Source organism: Chanodichthys erythropterus, chromosome 13 (assembly GCF_024489055.1).
Source record: "Chanodichthys erythropterus isolate Z2021 chromosome 13, ASM2448905v1, whole genome shotgun sequence".
Taxonomy (NCBI): Eukaryota; Metazoa; Chordata; class Actinopteri; order Cypriniformes; family Xenocyprididae; genus Chanodichthys; species Chanodichthys erythropterus.
The window spans coordinates 5,312,256-5,332,562 of record NC_090233.1 but is presented as its reverse complement, the minus strand read 5'-3'; the positions used below and the strand labels follow the sequence as shown (position 1 = coordinate 5,332,562).

Here is a 20,307-nt window from a genome sequence, read left to right as displayed (position 1 = left end):
TGATATTAAATTGATCAAACGGACAATTTGCTGTCTCCTGCTTCTTAGATGTTTCTCTTGAGAAAACGACTCCAGTGATCTCACATTTTTTTCAATAAACGGAACTATTTGCGATCAAAAGTCAGAGATATTAATATGATCACCAGCATAGAAATTATTTAGGTTATCTATCATACACATTTATTTTGTAGCTCTTTATTGCCAATTGTTTGTTGAAAATCGCCTCTTTTGTGTTTTTATTTGATTTACAGAATTTAGTGAGAAGCATCTGAAGAGAAGAGAAGAGAAGAGAAGAGAAGAGAAGAGAAGAGAAGAGAAGAGAAGAGAAGAGAAGAGAAGAGAAGAGAAGAGCGAGTAATGTCCCATAACCTGTCCTCCCCACCTCTTGACTCAACTCATCGTATGGCTTTAATTACGAGTTATTACCCTCAGTATCCTGGGAGCCATTCCTCTTGTGTGGGACCTCTGAGATCACTTCCTACACTAGAAGTGTATTGTCATACGCCTACAGTCTCAGCACAGAAACACAGGAGCAAAAGTGTGTGTGCGTGCGTGCGTGCGTGCGTGCGTGCGTGCGTGCGTGCGTGTGTGTGTGTGTGTGTGTGTGTGCGTTTTTGTGACATATCAGGACACAAATTTGTATAATGACATGGGTATGACATAGGTATTACAAGGAGAGGGTGACTTATGAGGACATTATCCCATGTCCCCATTTTTCAAAAGGCTTATAAATCATACAGAATGAGTTTTTTTGAGAAAGTAAAAATGTGCACAGTTTTCTGTTATGGGTAGGTTTAGGTGTAGGGGTAGTGTAGGGGGATAGAAAATACGGTTTGTACAATATAAAAACCATTACGCCTATGGAATGTCCCCACAATTCACAAAAACAAACGTGTGTGTGTGTGTGTGTGTGTGTATTCTTGTATACATGGTTTATGAGGACACAAATGTGTATAATGACAAGGGTATTACAACGTAAACATGATGGCTTAAAAAACATACTAAACTGTCTGTGTGTGTGTTTTTTTTTTTTTTTTTTTTTTATTAATAAAATGCAGACAGTTTTCTGTGATGGGTTTAGGGGTAAGGGGATAGAATATACAGTTTAATACAGTACAAAACCATTACGTCTATGGAGAGTACCCATGAACCACATATACGTGTGTGTGTGTGTGTGTGTGTGTACGTGAAACCTCCAAAAAAAAAAAAAGCAATACAAGCAGATAGTTTCCACATAGTAATGTTTTCTTCCCAATACAATACCACATAACCACTCCGACAATGTTTCCATCAGACTTCCCAATATGAACCCTCACTATAGTCCCACAGCCTAACCCAAGCTGCTAAGTTACCTGTGTTTGTATTAACCAGGCAGTATAAAAATATCTATAGAGCATTCCTCTGAGAGGTGTATAGTGCTGATGTAGGGTGAGATTGACCTGTGAAGTTAATACATTCACCGTACAATCCAGCCCAAAAGAGAGCTGACTCTCCCCCACACTCCCAACAGCCTTTGATCAGTGGTGAATCTCATCCCAGAGGCTGGCTGAAAGAATGACCTTTTTAAGGCATCCCAAACATTTTTCGCCACTTGCCAACAGATGAAGACAAAAAAAAAAAAAAAAAAAAAAAAAAAGGACATTTTTACTATGGCCAGCAACATGGCAATATTTTACATGATTACAAAGGCCATTATTAGATAGGAACAACAGACATATACATATTGTATTTACTGTTGTCAGTAAGGGGGAAAAAGCATACAGAATCCAAACTGCTACTTAGATTAACACAGCAAAATCATTTATAACACTTCCTTCTGAATGTATATACATTTATACCAAATACATCATGCAAAGCATGACTCAAGCATGCCTCAACTGTTTGATTTAAAAATTTCAAAACTTTCAAACCTATATTCTATTGTTAATATAGCCTATTTGTGAAAAACATAACATGGCAATACAGGCTTTTAAGCAGGCCTTCTTGTATTTTACTGTATCTTATTTTGCAGCACGCAAACTTGTAACAGTGGACACAGAGGTTCAAAGCCGCGCAAATACATGCCCATCAATATTACTGTACACGAATGGCCTATAAACATCAGCGCGCAATCTGCAGATCAACAGGTAGAATATGAGTGTCTGTAAACCGTTAGATTAATGCTTAGAACAGATTTAAATCGGAGGCCAGAGTTAACTATAGAAAATGGGAATTAATGGGGCAAATTTGGGAATTCATGTATTTTATAAAATATTAATCTCTAAATCAACTGCAAGTGAATACAGACTAGTTATAGATCTGTCTACAACAATTTAAATGAATACGAATGTTTTATAATTAGCTTTTTTTCAGTCTTTTGCATAGGTGAAATATTTTTTTGTTGTTGAATATGAAAAATAATCTTATTCTTACTATAAAAAATAGTCCTTTTCAAAATTATAATTTCCATTTTTCTTTCGAATAAAGGGCCAAACAGAGTTCTGTAAAAGTTCAAAAACCTTTCTTCATTCGACAAATGGATTCTCTGCCATACAGACGATTCATGTTGCTGTCTTTTCTTTATGAGTGTGTGGTGTGTAACATATATTGATCACTCGTCTTAAAAAAAAAAAAAAAAAAAAAAAAAAAAAAAAAACATATTGATCACTTGAGCTTCTATACATGATGGAAAAAAAGAGATTTAATCGTAATGAATAAGCATCCCCTATCTTCAAGAATACATTTAGGCATATGTTCCAGCTTGTAGGCTACATGTTTGTACTAAAATTCCCCAAAATAACAAATCTTACCTGATCCTTGACCTGATGAATATTGAAAAATAGGCTAGATACTTCCAGTAGATTATTGTCGGTCTGGGTAATAAAACGTGTGGGTTATTGGATGTGAAGTTGTTGAATTTTTAAATGCTATATGTTGTGCCAGAACTTTGCAGCACTGTCGTTAATAATGTTAATTGATTCTTTGGTAATAATTCGTAAAGAAACTAATTTCAAACCCTAATAAAAGAAAACACTGTCGAAAAGTTCACATCTGTTCTATCATGTAACAATTCCAAACCCTGGAATTGGAAACAGAACATTCTAATATTATATTGGGCTATATTATTCTTATCTCTAGATGTTTTAATCTTGTTCTGTGTTCTTGTGGGTATTTGGTTTGGATGCTGGATGAAAGGCGTGTTTGTGTTTACAAAGGACAAGGAGTACATTATTCATATAGATCCAATTATCATATTTTATTTCCAGTCACTTTAATATTTTTAATATTTCAAAATGGAATGTTAAAACTAAGCGCCGTTCAATTTCTCCTTGTCTCCGTTTGCAAACTTAATAAATGTCTTTTGTGTCTAAGATCGTTATCTTTCTTCTAAACCAAGAAAACAAAGTTTAGAATTTTATATAGTGAAAAAATACAATATTTAAAATGGGTTCTTCTTAAACTATGACGTGATTTCAAATTGCAGTTGTCCACAGAGTTCGTGTCACTAAGTGTGTTATTGTAGAGGTCACCTGTTTACTCACGAGTAAACTAAAAAAAAACATTAAATACCAAGGATTAGTCATGTTCACTCCTTACAGAAGATTATGTGGCATTATGACTCATGACAAAAATAATAAAGTGCCTAAAAGCGATTAAATAATTCGACCTGTTTTAACACCTCCAACTGATGGTGGCTTAGAGAAATCGTTATTTTTGAGAAAAACGTTTATATGTAAAAATGATGCAGAATGAAGGCTAATTTGTCATAAAATAATTAATGATAATGAATGTCTACTATGTCTAAATGTCTTTTAGAGACTGCTTTCTGTATCACTACGTTAAAACAACAACTTACTTTGTTATTTAGCCTATAAATATCTAGTTTGGCCTCTATCTTGCAAAACATCTAGCCTATGAAGAACGACAATTTTACATTTCAATTTCATGTGGTGACAGAATATGCACCTATAACTTCGGAAGCACTACAGAACAACGGAGGAGACAGTGTGAAGGAGGGGTTCTGGGCTGTTCTTGAACCGGAGAAATATGAAGAACTTTGACAGGTCTTAAACGGTCTGGCGCCAAGAACTTGATCCACAGGATAAATAGCCACAGCGTTGGAGCATTTTGTGGGTGATGCTGTGCAATGTTGATTGCTTGGCTTGCAAAACGTTTTTTGGAAAAAACATATCCAACATATCCCTGCTTAAGGCAGGGAAATAGATGAGAAATAATATGATACAGGCTATTTATATTTTTTAATTTCTTTAAACTCAGTTATTTAACCTAAATGACCAAAGAGTATAGTAAGTACGTTCAAAAGACTTTAGTATTGGTTATACTAAAAATGTTACGTTTTAAGTTGGGAAATTAAGAAAAGATTAGAAAACGTTTGAAAGCGCGCCCTGATAACACCTGCATTGACAACTGATACACGGGGCCTCGGCGTAAATTTACCAGAACAAATAAATGACTTGGACTACTACAAGGATCTTTGTTTATATAATTAACTTGATGAGTATATACATGGTAAAATCATTAACTTGCTTCATGTGGGGTTAATCTGTGTAAACCTCTTCAACATATTGGTATATAAACTAAAGTAAACGATGTTATTGCTCAACATAGTTGTGTAGGCTAATTCATTTTTATTTTAAACTCTTGAAATATCCTCGAACAGGTAGACGAAAATGTCGTGTATAAAATCAATTTTATTTTTATTTTTTTTTTAAATACAGGCCTATGCAAACAACAAAAGACACATTTTCTAAAATTACAATGAATATTTAATAAAGAAGCTTACAAAAACTTATTTATAAACAATACTATATTTATCAATAATAAATCCATTTCTGTTCAATAACTTACAAGTAAAAAATAGAACAATAAAATACAGTAATGATTTCGATATTTAGAATTATAGCCCATAAATAATCAAATATCTGTTGTTGGATATATATCTTTTGAATAATTCAAAATCCACCTGCGTTCATCATTTATTCTTCATAACTTTGAAACATATGAAGCTTGCCCACATAATAAAAGTAGGCTATATGGCTCTTACCAAAGACGAAACATGCATGTCGATACAGGACGATCCAAAAAAAATAATAATAATAAAATAAATAAATAAATAAAAAATGTCCTTCTTCTGTTGTTCTGCGATATCTTTCCATGAACCCTTGGCTGAAAATCCTGGACCCGTAACTCAAAATCCTAGCATCGGTCATAACTTCAAGCTCGCAGAGCTGCTTGAACTCTGACAGTATTTAGTCGGAAGCAACCTGTGTCTCCCTCTCAGGACAGTCCTGCTGTTTTGAGATCTTCAGTAGGAAGTCATATCTGATGTTTACAGTGAGCATTTTGGAGAATGAAAGGAGTTAATTGAAAGGAACAAATAAAATGCATTTCCTGTTGACACTGCAGTACCTGTTTACAGATCTCTGAACAAATTATGTGTGGAATTAATATCATTCATTCATTCACTCTTCTTCTTCTTCTTCTTCTTCTTCTTCTTCTTCTTCTTTTCATTCTATACTTGTCAAGTATGGCCTAGCCAGAACTGATCAGACATCGATTTAAACACAGGATATACATCTTCCATCCGTGGACTTTCACTAGATATAATTAACCTAATTGTTGAAAGCAGGAGCTGGCACGAAGAAAACATTTCTTTGCATTTTTCTCAAGATGTAGGCTAAGCTTTGTGGAACATTGAGTGGATTGGTGCACGCTGTTTGAGAATTTGGGGGTAAATATGAATTGACAGGGGTAGGTTCTTATTGTGGGACTCCAGCCGGCTGGCGCCAAGCGCTCTTTAACAAACGGAGTCCCACTTAATCAAGGATCTGTTGACGAGCCTCTTAAAGGTACACGACTGCTTATGGAGCTTTAAAGCTCAGATTGTTACTTTGCTGTACCCTGTCGGCCGATTTAATGTGAACTAATCTTGAACAGTTCTGTGAAAATGAGAATAGAGGTCAGATGAGTCTTGCATTATTGGCTACATAAATACACAATCCCTCGATTTTGTTGCACGCATTTAGACTATTTGGTATTGGTGGGGGTGGGGGGGGGGGGGGTAAAGAAAGAAACAAAAAATATCTGAGGGTTGTTTTGACACACTATGTGTGATAGTAGTACCTCGTTATTCCAGTAGGCAATCCGTAAACCGTACAGATTCTCTCGCTGAAAGCTTCCTTCCTTTTCGCCTTCAAATGCACTCTGCTTTTAGGCGAGCATCCCACTCTGTGCAACCAACGTTGTTCTGAATATCGCTTGGAGAAATAAAACATCCTGTAATATATTCCATCCGGTCGATTTAAGATCAGATAACAGTATAAACTTTGAGAAAGTCGTTATAATAAATAAGCATTTGTTGATTAACACAATTGCTACCAGAATTTTCCTAACGTGTGTGTTGCTATATTATTAAAAACTGTTAAAATAGCAACAGTTTATTAAACATTAAAATCATTTTGTTATGTTATACATAACCTCAAAATGTAATGTCCAATATTTCTAAAAAGTTCGACAATGGAGCATAAATATCAAGCACACGGTCCTAAAACTGATGAAACACAAGCCGGGAAAAGCACTCTCTTACCCGGCTGCCTACAGCCAGATGACCGTTCCTCTGTTAGGTTATGCGGGGGTGGGGTTTCCAGATCCTTACTCTGTCATTGGTTAATATTTTATTCTGTTGACATGTTTTCTTACTGCAAATGCTTCCGACACCTTCTAGCCAACCCCCCCTTCACGATCTTGGCTGGAGCTGTCAAAACCACGCCTATGGAGCTCTACAATTGGTCCAGAATGCGTAAAATCTGCAATCAAGACGGTTTGGTTCATTAGTGCGGGGATCCAGTGAGAAGGGACATGTAAGACAGTGTGGTCAAGGAACAACCTTCCAATTCTACATCAGTGCTCACGACTTTCGCATCCTTATTGTGGCTGCTTTACTTTCTGTAGTGGCTTGGACAGAAGGAAAGCTGTAAATCTACACCGAAGTGTCAATGTTGCTCTTTTGAAGGATATTATCACTGTGCTGCAACTGGACATCCTCGACGGTAGTGAAATTTCCTACCAGTCCTCTTCAGCTACTGCGAAACCACCACTGTTTTTCAGTTGTAAGAGGGCGGCAGTCAGTCGGACTTACGCGAGTTACAGGCGCAGTTATTTTAGAAAATTATACTTTCATCTGGCTTTTTGGATGCACCGATGAGAGATCCAGTTTTCACAGCGAACGCTATGGCTTATCACCCTTTTCACGCGCACAGGCCGGCCGACTTTCCCATGTCAGCTTTCCTTGCCGCGGCTCAACCCTCGTTCTTTCCAGCGCTCACTTTACCACCGGGTCTCAGTAAACCACTGGCGGATCATGCGCTCTCCGGTGCGGCTGAGGCTGGCTTACACGCGGCGCTTGGACATCACCACCAGGCGGCTCATCTCCGCTCCTTCAAGAGTCTCGAGCCAGAGGAGGACGTTGAAGACGATCCTAAAGTTACTTTAGAAGCCAAGGAGCTTTGGGATCAATTCCACAAAATTGGAACCGAAATGGTCATCACTAAATCTGGAAGGTAAGGCTTTTTTTATTTTTTTTATTTTTCCTTGTATACTTGATCATAACTATGTTTATATATTTCACTTTGAAAATGTTTGGTATATTTCACTATAGAAAATATATTTTAGTTAGAAATGAAATATTGCTCAATATAAATTATATGTTTTTTGGGGTGAATCGACGGTCACAAAAGGCTCAATATCTCTTTCATGTCAGCATTAAATAGCATTCACATTTTTGTTATTAAGATTATAATTTAGAAACTCATACCTGTTATTTAAGAAAGTTAAGTTAATGTATCTGAACAATGTAAATATTGCTCTACACGAGGCGAACTACATTTTTAAGAAGGAAAAAAAGATCAGCCATAATTGGCTGTTTTTCTTCTTCTTCTTCTTTTTCATCAATAGGCCTGCATGAAATATATAAATATAGGAACGATAAAGGGGTAACAATTCCTTTCAGTATAGGCCTAAATACACTTAAAATATTAGAAAATGTTAGCGAGGATATCGTCCCGTACGATTGTGTTAATAGCCTGTTAGCCTTTGCCAAACGACCTAGATATGAAGCATATTTATTTGTGGTTAAAACGGAAACCTAGCGGAACTTCATTTTGTATTCATTTTAAAATGTCTTTAAAACATCAAATAAATATTTTGATGTAGAAATTCGGTCTAGCTATAATTATATCTCTGTTCCGTCCACAGGAGAATGTTTCCTCCGTTTAAAGTACGCGTGAACGGCCTGGACAAAAAAGCCAAGTATATACTTTTGATGGATATTGTTGCGGCAGACGACTGTCGGTACAAATTTCACAACTCTCGATGGATGGTCGCAGGAAAGGCCGATCCGGAGATGCCCAAACGAATGTACATTCACCCGGATAGCCCAGCCACGGGTGAACAGTGGATGGCAAAGCCTGTTGCTTTCCATAAACTCAAACTGACCAACAATATCTCGGATAAACATGGATTTGTAAGTTACATTAATTTTTCAGAAAATGTAGCCTCTGTCTATATGCAAATGTAATTAGTTTTATTACAGAAACTACTCTGTTTCCTATTATTTCTTATGTGATTTCTGTTTCCTTATTTCCATTCAGTGGTAGTGTAACATGAAAAGGGGATACTATAGTGTATAAAGTTATCTAAGTGATCAAGAAGCAAAGATGATTACGAGATTAAGCAAAGCAGAGTCTGGACATTTAAGGTGCATTGGATTCCAAACGCGTTTTCAGTGTCTGTCGCTTAAATGAAGCATGAAAGAAGCAGTTGCCTTAACATTAAATGCCACGGGGCAAACTAAGTCCCATGATCGACGGTGTAAACCAAAGATGTGACTTTTTTTTCTCACTCCAGGCTAAATGTCAGTATATTCCTACTAACATGTAAATCATTTAAATGGCATTACAGAATATTGTTTTGTTATAGCTTCCGATGAAATAAATAAATAAAACACTCAATTATCCAAAAGGCCTGAGTGATCACACCAAAAAATCAATTATTATAGTACAAGAAGGCATAAGATGTAGGCTAAGAAACATTTTAATCTAAGCATGTGCATGCATTTCTTTTTAACAGCATTTTGACACCACAGATTATTATTGACATGATAACTTTTCTATTTTTCAGACCATTCTAAATTCAATGCACAAATACCAGCCCAGGTTTCATATCGTTAGAGCCAACGACATTCTGAAGCTCCCTTACAGCACCTTCAGGACATATGTATTTCCTGAGACCGATTTTATAGCTGTCACTGCATATCAGAATGACAAGGTAAGTTGAGCACTTGAACGCCGTGTTAAATAGGCCATCCTTTTATTTAAAATGTTTTTGGTTGTTTGTTTGTTTGTTTGTTTGTTTGTTTGTTTGTTTGTTATTATCCGTTGTAATATTATTCTTATTATTAGAGCTGAAAGAGAGAAACTATTTGTATCTTGTATGTTTTAGAATTCTGTATGTTTTAGAATTTTTTTTTTTTTTTTTTTTCTTGTTATGGTCATGAAAAGAGTTCAGCTCTGTTGATTATAATTGGGATGACAGCACACTGAGTCTGGTGGCCCTGATCGTAAAGTTTACGGGCCAGTTACAATCGATTCGGCCACCGAATAGTCGCTTGTATGTATATTTTGAAATGCTAGCAAACGCCTATATGCTCAATAATCGAATGTGACCCCGAAAAATGAAAGGCTAGTGCGACTATGCAACATCACGTGAAGGCACAATGAATTCGTGTTGAACAAACGAAAGTATCTGAGTTGTTCATTTAAGAATTCAATTATAAACTTAACTTGATTAAACTTAATTAATAAAACAATTCAACCAGTCGTTGTGGAGATATTAAGACAGTTTTTATAGCCTACAAGATTTAGACTACATGTTTCATAGTTTATTTCACTATACATTCGTTTTTTAAAATCACGAATTATAGCCTAGTTCCAAAATAAATTAGTGCTATTAATTTGAAATACGAAAAGTATGAGAAAATACAATAAACGCATTTTATTTTTTCAATAGATCACACAATTGAAAATCGATAACAATCCATTCGCAAAAGGCTTCAGAGACACGGGGAATGGAAGAAGAGAAAAAAGGTAGGCTATTATGTCTAAACTCTTGTTTAACCATCGCATATGTAAAATAACACTATGACATGACAGAAATTTAATTTCAGTTTAATTTTCAGAAAACAGTTAGCCCTTCCGTCAATGCGCATGTATGATGATCAGTGCAAAGTGGATCGAGATGGAGGAGATTCGGACGCCTCATCCTGCGAACAAACTACTGGCAGGGATTCAGTTCACTCACCGATTGGATCAGCAACAAGTCCCCTTAAATTCAACAGATCCAGAGGTAAAAACATGCATTGCGATGTCATTTGAACTTTCCTAATTTAGTGCAGAGTTTCTTATATGTGTAGCCTAAAGTAGGCTATTTATTTGTTAACACCAACGAGGCGTTTTTGTTTTTGAATGGAATTTACAACCATGCATTAGATTAATATAGCGTGTATCATATAGAATTCGATATTTTTATAATTTGGTTTCTTCTGTGGAGGGTTGATAAACTTTTCGCTGCTGCTGCTGAACGAGCAACTTTAAAGCCACTGATAGAGAATGAATTGATGAAAATGTTTACAGTGCCAATATGTTCTGTTATATCTGTTGTTTAGTTACTGTCAGCTTGAACTGTCTGGCTGGAGATGTTCTGTCTGGTTTATCGCTCAAAATGCATTGCTTTCAGCAGAATATATTAATTTTCAATAGATATATACCTTTGAAGATTAAAGAACCATTGAAGATGCTGCACGTTATATATAAAATGAATAAATAACTGAATCAAATGAATAAAAACTGCCTACATATAAATATAAAGTAACTGCAACAGCTGCTTTGTAACTACTTGTGAAATAGTTACTGCCAGGTTGACCCAGTAAAGGAATGCTGTAGCCTAATTGTATGTGCAATTAGCTACATATACTATAAATATGCACAGCATTGTTCTATAATTTGTGATTACTTAATCTGTTATTTTAAAGGGCATTTGACAAATTGCATGCTAAAATCATTTTAAAAGATGGCCCAGAAGATGGGACTGTTTACCATAAAAACATTTCAATACATTTAATCTTTATGAATGTTCTTAGCCTTTATCTATTATCATAGATTTGACCATTTTTTGTGGTGTTTAATAACAAATTAAGAAATACATCTCACTTAAAGGGATAGTTCACCCAAAAATGAAAATTCTGTCATCATTTACTCACCCTCAAGTTGTTCTAAACCTGTATGAGTTTCTTTTCTTCTGTTGAACACAGAAGAGGGTATTTTGAAGAATGTTGGTAACCAAGCAGTTTCTGCCCCCATGCCTTCCTTTTTTTTTCTTTTTCTTTTTTTTCTCCATACTATGGAAGTCAACGGGGACTAGCAACTGTGTGTTTACCAGTGTTCTTCAAAATATCTTCTTTTGTGTAGAAATTCGTACAGGTTTAAAACAACATGAGGGTCAGTAAATGATGACAGAATTTTCATTTTTAGGTGAACTATCCCTTTAAGATATGACCTGTCCACATTTTAGTGCAAAATATGAATTGTACTTCCCGAAATTTAACTGAATTTTTATTATTTTGTCTTTAACCATTTTATGACTAATTTACAGATGGAATGATGACTTCTGTATTATGATGTTTGCTGAAGGATATTTGTCATTTTGGTTAGTAAATTATAAAAATGTGTGATTACTGTCAACATGTTTACATGTTGTGAAAATTTTGAGAATAGGATCAGTTGCTAAGAGTTATTAGCCCTCAGTGCACGTCATGATATTTAAACTAAGTGCAGTAGATATAGAGAATATCTCATGCACATGCTTTGGTTCTGCCAATTTGTCATCTGAATTTCATCACGATTAATTAGGAGCTCATTAAATTTTTTCCTTCAAACTATCCAAATCTCAAACGTTTCATGAAGTCACGCTCATTGTGCCATGGATGAAAACAGAGGAAGTAGTTATCATGGAAAACATTTCATCCATCCTTGTGTAATCACAGTGAGGAATTAAACAGATGCAAGTTGGTGTGTTTTTTTAGGCAGTCAAAATTACAAAATGAATGTATTAAAGGAACAATTTATTTGTTTTTATCAAACAAAAATAAATCTGATGTGCTTAAAATATTTGTATCTTCCAGATGACAAAAACTGCAATGAAAGCGACAACGAACTTGACCAACACGAAGATGGAATGAACAGAGACAATAGTCCAGATCAGAGACCACGATCACCATTCAGCCCACATTGCGAGGATAGAGTAAAAGACAGATCTAACCAAGAAAAGAAAGGGGACTACTCGGATTCGAGGAAAGAGAATGATTCTTTCTTCAGCATCAGAAACTTGGAGAAGGACAAACTGGACAGCAGGAATTTGAAAGAATCAGATACCTCCAAAAAGGATGCAGACTCTGTGGGCCTGAGCACAGTCAAAGATGGCTTTTCCCCTCTGATGGTTCAAACAGAGAGCCCATCGCATTTCAGCGCAGGTCACTTGCAAAGTCTAGCCCTCTCTGGTTTACACAATCAACATTTCTTTAACCCACTGAGTACAGGACAACCACTCTTATTTCACCCCGGGCAGTTTGCTATGACTCCTAGTGCTTTCTCAACCATGGGCATGGGACATTTGTTAGCCTCAATGTCTGGAGCAAGTGGAATAGAGAACGGCAGCCTCTCCTCTCAGAGTACCAGTTCACCCAACCCTTTCCCATTCCACTTATCACAACATATGCTTGCATCTCAGGTATGATGATTATTTATGACTATAGCCCTAATGTCAAACCTATTTCTAAATTTTTTGCCAACAGTATCTCCAGATATTATCACAGCATTCCAAAGATACAATATTTAGTTGTTCTTGTAGTGGTTCTTGTTCTTTATCTGTTGTAGTCTAAATCTATATTTTATGCCATCCTTTTACATTTGTAAACAGTTTAATCAGTTCTGTTAAACAATGTAGGCTATAGATGAATTTGGAATCAGTCCTAAACAAGGGAAATTGGTGTTTAGGCTTGGAGACAGATTTTTTTCATTATTATATCACGCAGTAAACGAACGCAGATCTTTGCTCAGCCATGTTCATTTGAATTTGCTTCATGCGATAGCAACACAATTGGCTACAATGTACCAACTATAATTGTATTTCTTAAGCTGAATTTATGTTTTTATTTTGGTCTGACAATTAGTTAAAATAACTTGTTGTTTGTTTTACATTCAGGGTATCTCCATGCCACCGTTCGGTGGACTGCTACCCTACCCGTACACGTACATGGCGGCTGCAGCTGCAGCGGCCTCTGCTCTCCCCGCCAGCAATGCCGCGTCCGCTCTCGGCCGGAACCCCTTTCTCAGCAGCACGAGGCCAAGGTTGCGATTCAGCCCCTATCAGATCCCCGTGTCTATTCCTCAAAGCTCCGGTCTGCTCACCACCGGAATACCAAGCACTCTGAGCGCGGAGTCAGAGTCATCGAAATCAGGCAGCAGGGAGAGCAGTCCCATTTCTGAGCACCACAGCCATAAAACCGGAAGCGGCCAGAATACAAGATCTCCCAAATCTTCAGGGAAGGATTCCATTAACGAACTGCAGAATATACAAAGATTAGTCAGCGGACTGGAGAAACACAGAGACGTGTCACCCCGTAGCGATTCACCAAAGTGACCCCATGAACACAACCACTGACTCTTTATTACATAACAATGCTTCAATGAAAAGAAAAAAAAAAGAAAAAAAAAGGTCAGAGTTTGTCGGTTGAAGTTACGGCTCAGACAGTGGAACATCTCCTATCATCTCTAGGCTATCACAGGCCCCATACCTGGAATTCGACGAGAACTGTAGCAAATGTTACGCCCCTTTCGGATCTACAAAGCATGCTGATTTCGTTCATCCTTAATTTGGCGATGAATATATGAAAATTTCCTGGACTGTTCTTTAGCTATTTAAATGGGGTTGCCCATTTTGAGCTCACACATTTCAGTGTATTTTGAAAAAGGACTGTAAACGCAAAAATCTCTGACAACATCTGAAGATGCTAAACGTTTAAGTTGCCTATGTCTGGGACCTGTTTTTCTAATTATTTATAATAATAAAAGTAACACATATGTAAATAAGGTTAATGGACTAAAGGAGACAGATTTTAATTTATTCAAAACTGTACATTGGTGTGTAAATACTATTAGGTCTCGATTTGTTACATTTATATATATTTTCCCATTTACAGATATGAACATTAGCGCTTGATAGCAGGAAACCGAATGTTATGTTTGTGATATCCTGCCAGAAGTAAAGGAAAAGCCACTGTACATCTAAAACTCTGATGACACATTTTTTTTTTTTTTTTTTTTTTAGCTAAATTCAACAAAAGGTGTTTAAATTTAACGATGGTCCATAAGCAGGGACAACTCAGGTTTCTTTCTAATTTTGCATTGAGAAGGTCATTGTGTAGTTTCTCTTATGAGAACTATCTGTTTAAACATCTCGGTGCTGGATTTTCGGGTAAATGAGCGATTTTGTTGCATTCTCTCAGTTAAATAAAACGAAAGTGTTCATTTAGTCTTTTGTATTACTTCATTTAACCTATGTAAATATAAGACTGTATATTTCTGTAAATATGTTTCCGTGTAAATGAGACTGTTACAAGCATTAGCTTGCGTTTTATTTTCTATAGGCCTATACGTCAGTGTTTATTATTGCCTTTTTTTAGGTAAGATGCGTGAATCTTGCAGCTTTTTGCCTTGCGTGTTCCTGGGATTCAAACATTAAATGTATTTGTGAGTTGAGATCAAGTACATAATTTAATTTAATCTAACAATGTCGTCGTGCTTATATAAAATACAATAATATGGTTAAACTGATTAAACTGGTACGTTCTGCAGTTACCTGCAGCTAAATCTGATGTAGCTGCGCCATCTGTTGATCGCCGGGATGTAGGCCTAGCCTAGTTTATTGACAATGTTATGACAAATAATTGGTCTCAGTCACTGCGATTTAATAATGAATAAGCTAATGACTTCTGATAGACATTGGCAATATCTTCAAAAATCTTTCTGTGTTCACCATAATTCGTTCACCAACTTGAAAAAGCACATTTGTATGCTATTTGCACCGACTTGCTCTGTGCTTGTTACAATGTGTTGTTTGTTCTGTGCGGAACTTTTCTTAGGTGTCGGTCGTTAATATAGCTACACTCATCTTGTCTTCACCTGTTATATCTTTGTACCATTATGCCCGGGGTTGGGGGAGGATAGGGAGTCGAGAAAAGTGTCACCGTCCTGGTGGAAGGGTTAATCGCCTCGGCAGGGACGCCTCACAGCCTCAGCAGCAGACAGTCCTTTGTTCACAATCCGGCGCCTGTCGCCTGCCTGCCGGCCACACAGCCTCTGCACACCCGCGCACAATGGCCGACGGGATCTCCAGAGTCCTGGCTGGTAATTAGAGAGCCCCCTCGCCTCTTTTCTTCTCTTTCTAAAACCATAATCACAAAACTCGTTTTATTGAGAGCCTATTGTTAAATTCTGTTGCGTCCAATTAACAGAGCCAAATTCTCGACCTTGTCTACTCTCATGGAGAAAAAAAAATGTTTGTCTAAAACAATTAGTCAATGACTGATCACTTGGCTCCAATAGCCGCCCCAGAATGAGTCCCAAACAACTGAAGAATGAGCGCATGTCTAACCCTCTGGGCCATTCAAACGGCGGCGGATTCTAGTGCTTTAAACACAGTTAGTTACACATATTAAACGTGCGCAAATGCTAGTAAAACAGTGTGTATTTAAAGAAGTAAAGAGAAAATTATAATAATTATCATTCTTGTTGTAGTGTGATATTTGAATTATAGGCCTCTATGCCTAAAGGCTATAACCTAGCCTATGCGTGATATATATATATATATATATATATATATATATATATATATATATATATATATATATATATATATATATATATATGCTATCGGACTGTTGAACTGACAATTCAAAAGCCTAGTCCGACTTCCATTAACTAGCATGTTGTTTTATCTAAATATTAAAAATATATAACAAAAAAAAATTAAATGTTTTGAAAACGTTTTCTTACTGGGGTTGCACAAGTTTTCTTGTTAATGAAACAAGACAATTAATCAAACATTCAATTAATGACAGAAATTAATTCCTTGCAAATGATAAAACATTTGGTGACCATAAACTCTGAATAGTTGTTTTCTTGGTGGGGGCTTCTTCTGTTGCTTCCAGCAGAGAGATACAAATTAAAGCAGCATTGCTGGTTATTATCAGGCCCTACTGATAACCAACGAGGGGAAAGTCAGTCTGGCGCAATATAATTTAAATAGTTTGAAGAAGCCTAACAGTTGATTCTTTTCCGAATCTTTGATGACTGCAATTTATTAGGCTTGAGACACTTGTATCAACCAGATTGGATGTATGACATGTCACTCTTATAACTGAAGTTTTTGTTATTGCCCTTTTCAAGTTCACATCGCCCTCTGCTGGTAAGTAATGCAATGTATGAGCCCATAATTTCTTTGAGAGGTGTGTATTGAATTTATAATCTGATTTTGAACAGAAGTTGATTTTATTTTTGCATCAAAATGCGGGTATACCACTGAATAATAATAAAAAAAAAAAAAAAAAAAAACATTTTTGACTCTTCATACATTGATGTTTCAATGACTCTGAACTGCTGGTCAAGTCAAACTGATTTATTGTCATGCTAAACAGTGTTTAGCTCATAGCAAAACTGACACTTAACACGGTCAGACAAGGAATTAATCAATTACAACATGACATTCACAGAGTTAAATTTTTTAAATAATTTCTGTCAGTATTGCGCAAACTAAATTTTAAACTTGAAGATGGTTATTGCATTGACAATGATAGTGTACTTGTCTTCTGACAGCTCATGAAGGCCAAAAAAAAAAAAAAATGTCATTAAAAGATCTTCTACTGTTGTTTCCTTAAAGAAAATAACCAGTTTTGTTTTGAAATATTACTAATATTTGAGTCAATGTAACCAATATGTAGGAAGTAATTTTGTTGTTAGAATATCCATAAAACAGGAAATAATATCAAACAGAGGACCCAAACAATCATGACTATGTGTCCTGTATAAAGGTCAGATTAGTTCAGGTCAAACGGAGTAACTCCAAGAAAATTTCCTAGTTTATATATTACTTTTACTTGACAGTTATACCATTTTAGTCATCAGAGTATGAGTCATTATAGCAGGAGTCATTCATTAAACCAAACATTTTTATCAAGTTTTTTTTTTTTTTTTAATGTATGAAACCAACATGAATACAATGATTACATATGTAATGTCTTGCCATTTTGGGTTCTGAACTTCTTTTTTTTTTTTTTCTTCAGTTTTTCAGTTTCTCTGATATGCTTTTTTGTTATTGACCATTACACAAATGTTATCGATTTAGTTTCAAAACTGAAAAAAGATAAAAGCCTTCTGTCTTGACGAATATTATTTTAGATTAGCTAATTCAAATGTTGCAGGAAATCCCAGGCAAAAGCGCTCCAGGAAGTGGAGAATTACTGCGATCACAAACCTGGCCCAATGCCACGATGCCCTTGAAGAAGGCACCTTGACCAGTTCACTCTGAGACAGGCAACTGAAGTGTATTAAAGGTGCTTTTGGATGAAATGTGTCTGCTGTAGAGGCAGTAACTGCAAAGTAAACCTTACCTGGGACATCAGGCTTACCTTTATCTAACCTTTAAAAAACAAAAGCAGCAATGTAATTTTGAAAAACTACAAACATCTTTTCTGTAGTGCTGCTCAAAAACAACTGTTTTGCTTGGCATTATATTGTAACAGTTCATTTTGTGCCAAGGAACCCACCAACTCCAATTATTGTACTGGGGGTTCACACAAGAGCCTCCATTTCCCTTTGCCATGTGTGGGAACCTTTTAGCATCTAAACCTTTGCCAGCATCGGTTCTGAGTTTCCTCAGCGCCACCTTGGTGAACAGCATGATCAAAAGCAAAGCTAATGTCAAGGCACCCTCCCCCAGTCCCCTGTAATCATTCCCACAATATTGTGGGCAGCCAAACCACGCGTGCTTTGTGTCTGTCATTAATGGACATGTGTTCCATATAAAATAAACCTGACTCACAATAGCCTGCCACTGAACCTTACTGCTAGTTGCGTGACAGAGGAGAGACTGTCTCCATGTGGATCCATTATTGCAATGTTGTGATGCTAATGTTCAAGTAACAGTTTAAAGAGCAAGGGAGCTAAAAGGGGGAAAGGGCAAAGGAAGAGTGGAGGTATGGTTCAAGACACTGAGCTGAGAGAGTTTCAGGTAATTTGAACTCTATAAAAACTTTCATTTACACACACTTTACATGTACTAAGAAAAAGACAAAATTAATAGCTTTAGTTTGGTATTTTCTGGGTTCAGTAGAAGGTAAACTCAATCAATGGCATTTTTTGCAAAACGATTTTCTTAAAAGAAAAAGTATGGGTTACAATGAAGCACTTACAATGGAAGTAAATGGGGCCAATCCATAAATGTTAAAATGGTTACTATTTAAATAGTATAGCCACAAGATGTAATTTTTCACAGTTTAAATTCACATTTCTGCTTTTTAAATCCACTATAAAAATTGGCTTGCAGCATTGCACTTTATGTATATGTATAGCACTTTATTTTACAGTTCTGTTCTACATGTAGTCTATGTACTGTGTCCTTACTATAATAATAGGTATTAACTCTTAGTTCACCCCAAAATGAAAATTCTATCATTAATTACTCACCCTCATGTCATTCCAAACCTGTAAAATCTGAGAGCCTTCTGTCCCTCCATTTACAGCCTATGCAACTACCACTTTCAAGCCCCAGAAAGGTAGAAATCATAAAAATAATGAATGTGACTCCAGCAGTTTAACCTTAATTTTATGAAGGGGCTCGAGTACTTTGTTTGAACATAATTTACCACTTTATTTACAAAATATTAATCTCCAATGGGCGTTAATGAGAGCACCACGATGCATGCATGCATGTTGTGTTGACATGAGAGCAGATGTTGTTGCGTTGGAGATTAATATTTTGTAAATAAAGTTGTAAATTATATTCTTTTTTGTTTGTTTGTTTTTGGGGGTTTTTGTGCAAACAAAGCACTCGTGACCCGTGTTGGGGGTAACGCATTACAAGTAACGCGAATTATGTAATCAGATTACTTTTTTCAAGTAACTAGTAAAGTAACGCACGTTACTTTCTTTCCCCATTTATAGATTGACACCTCCCCTGTCCGCATGCTGAGAGAAATCAGGAGTAAAGTTGCACTTCCTTCAGCCTTTTTTCAGGGAGTAACACAATATTATAACACATTACTTTTAAAAATAACTTTCCCCAACACTGCTTGTGACACTTCATAAAATTGAGGTTAAAAACTTGAGTCACATTGATTATTTTTATGATGTCTTTATAACTTTCTGTGGCATGAAAGTGTTAGTTGCATAGGCTGTCAATGGAGGGACAGAAAGCTCTCAGATTTCATTAAAGAGATCTTAATTTTTGTTCCGAAGATTAATGAAAGTCTTACCGGTGAGAAATTAATGATAGAATTTTTAATTTAAACTAACCCTTTCAGAATTAATACCTATTTTTATATTCAGGACATCCCAGAGTTAAATCAGCTCTGCTCAGAGTATATATGGTCCCTATCTAAATAGTTCTAAAGTAACACTGAAGCAGAGTTAAATATGAGATAATTAAGCAATTAATTATGTGCTGATTGAACATTAATGATGAACACCTGCTGTTAACAAGCAGACTCACTGAAGAAAATAGTAACACAAGAACTACAACTGATTTCAGCCACAGCCTTAGATGAAATCACCTGAAGATAAAAGACATTAAATCTCTCAAGATCTGATTACAAGATCTGATTCACTTATTGCTAACCAGACTGACTTTATTTCTGTCACACGTCTACATTAGTTCTTATTGATAATTAACAGAGGTGCTTTAATTAGATGTTGGTGTTTTATTGGTCAAAAAAAAATATGCAACCATCATGTTTTAGTTGGGCTCTTGACCCTTTTATGTCTTTAAAATAATTTGCTTTTGAGCAATTGCAATAGTATTTCACAGCAAACACATGTACATTGCAGAATCAAAAGACTGAAGGAGTAGATCAGCTTGAATTTTTGGCTTGATAGCCATTTTAAATGAACATCAAATGAACGGTTTCTTGACTGAGATTCG

The 20,307-nt window shown here is 36.0% G+C and overlaps 1 protein-coding gene across 2 annotated transcripts; it reads left to right on the top strand.

The window, feature by feature from the left end:
- Positions 1–6,824: 6,824 nt before the first annotated feature.
- On the top strand, positions 6,825–15,875 carry tbx2a (T-box transcription factor 2a). Of its 2 annotated transcripts, none has more exons than XM_067407774.1 (7): positions 6,825–7,559; positions 8,254–8,521; positions 9,178–9,324; positions 10,066–10,142; positions 10,235–10,401; positions 12,236–12,840; positions 13,315–15,875. In XM_067407774.1, exons 1-7 carry the CDS (start codon positions 7,201–7,203, stop codon positions 13,750–13,752), a joined length of 2,061 nt encoding a protein of 686 aa, XP_067263875.1. In that variant the 5' UTR covers positions 6,825–7,200; the 3' UTR covers positions 13,753–15,875. The 2 variants fall into 2 exon arrangements, with proteins under 2 accessions (XP_067263875.1, XP_067263874.1); XM_067407773.1 differs by having other exon boundaries at positions 10,223–10,401.
- Positions 15,876–20,307: the final 4,432 nt, after the last annotated feature.

What these genes read in the sequence shown, in the direction of transcription:
- tbx2a (XM_067407773.1), top strand. Translation starts at nt 7,201, where the DNA reads ATGAGAGATCCAGTTTTCACAGCGAACGCTATGGCTTATCACCCTTTT. An exon ending in GTCATCACTAAATCTGGAAG is followed by an intron (nt 7,560 to 8,253) that starts GTAAGGCTTTTT and finishes TTCCGTCCACAG; the next exon opens with GAGAATGTTTCCTCCGTTTA. An exon ending in AACATATGCTTGCATCTCAG is followed by an intron (nt 12,841 to 13,314) that starts GTATGATGATTA and finishes TTTTACATTCAG; the next exon opens with GGTATCTCCATGCCACCGTT.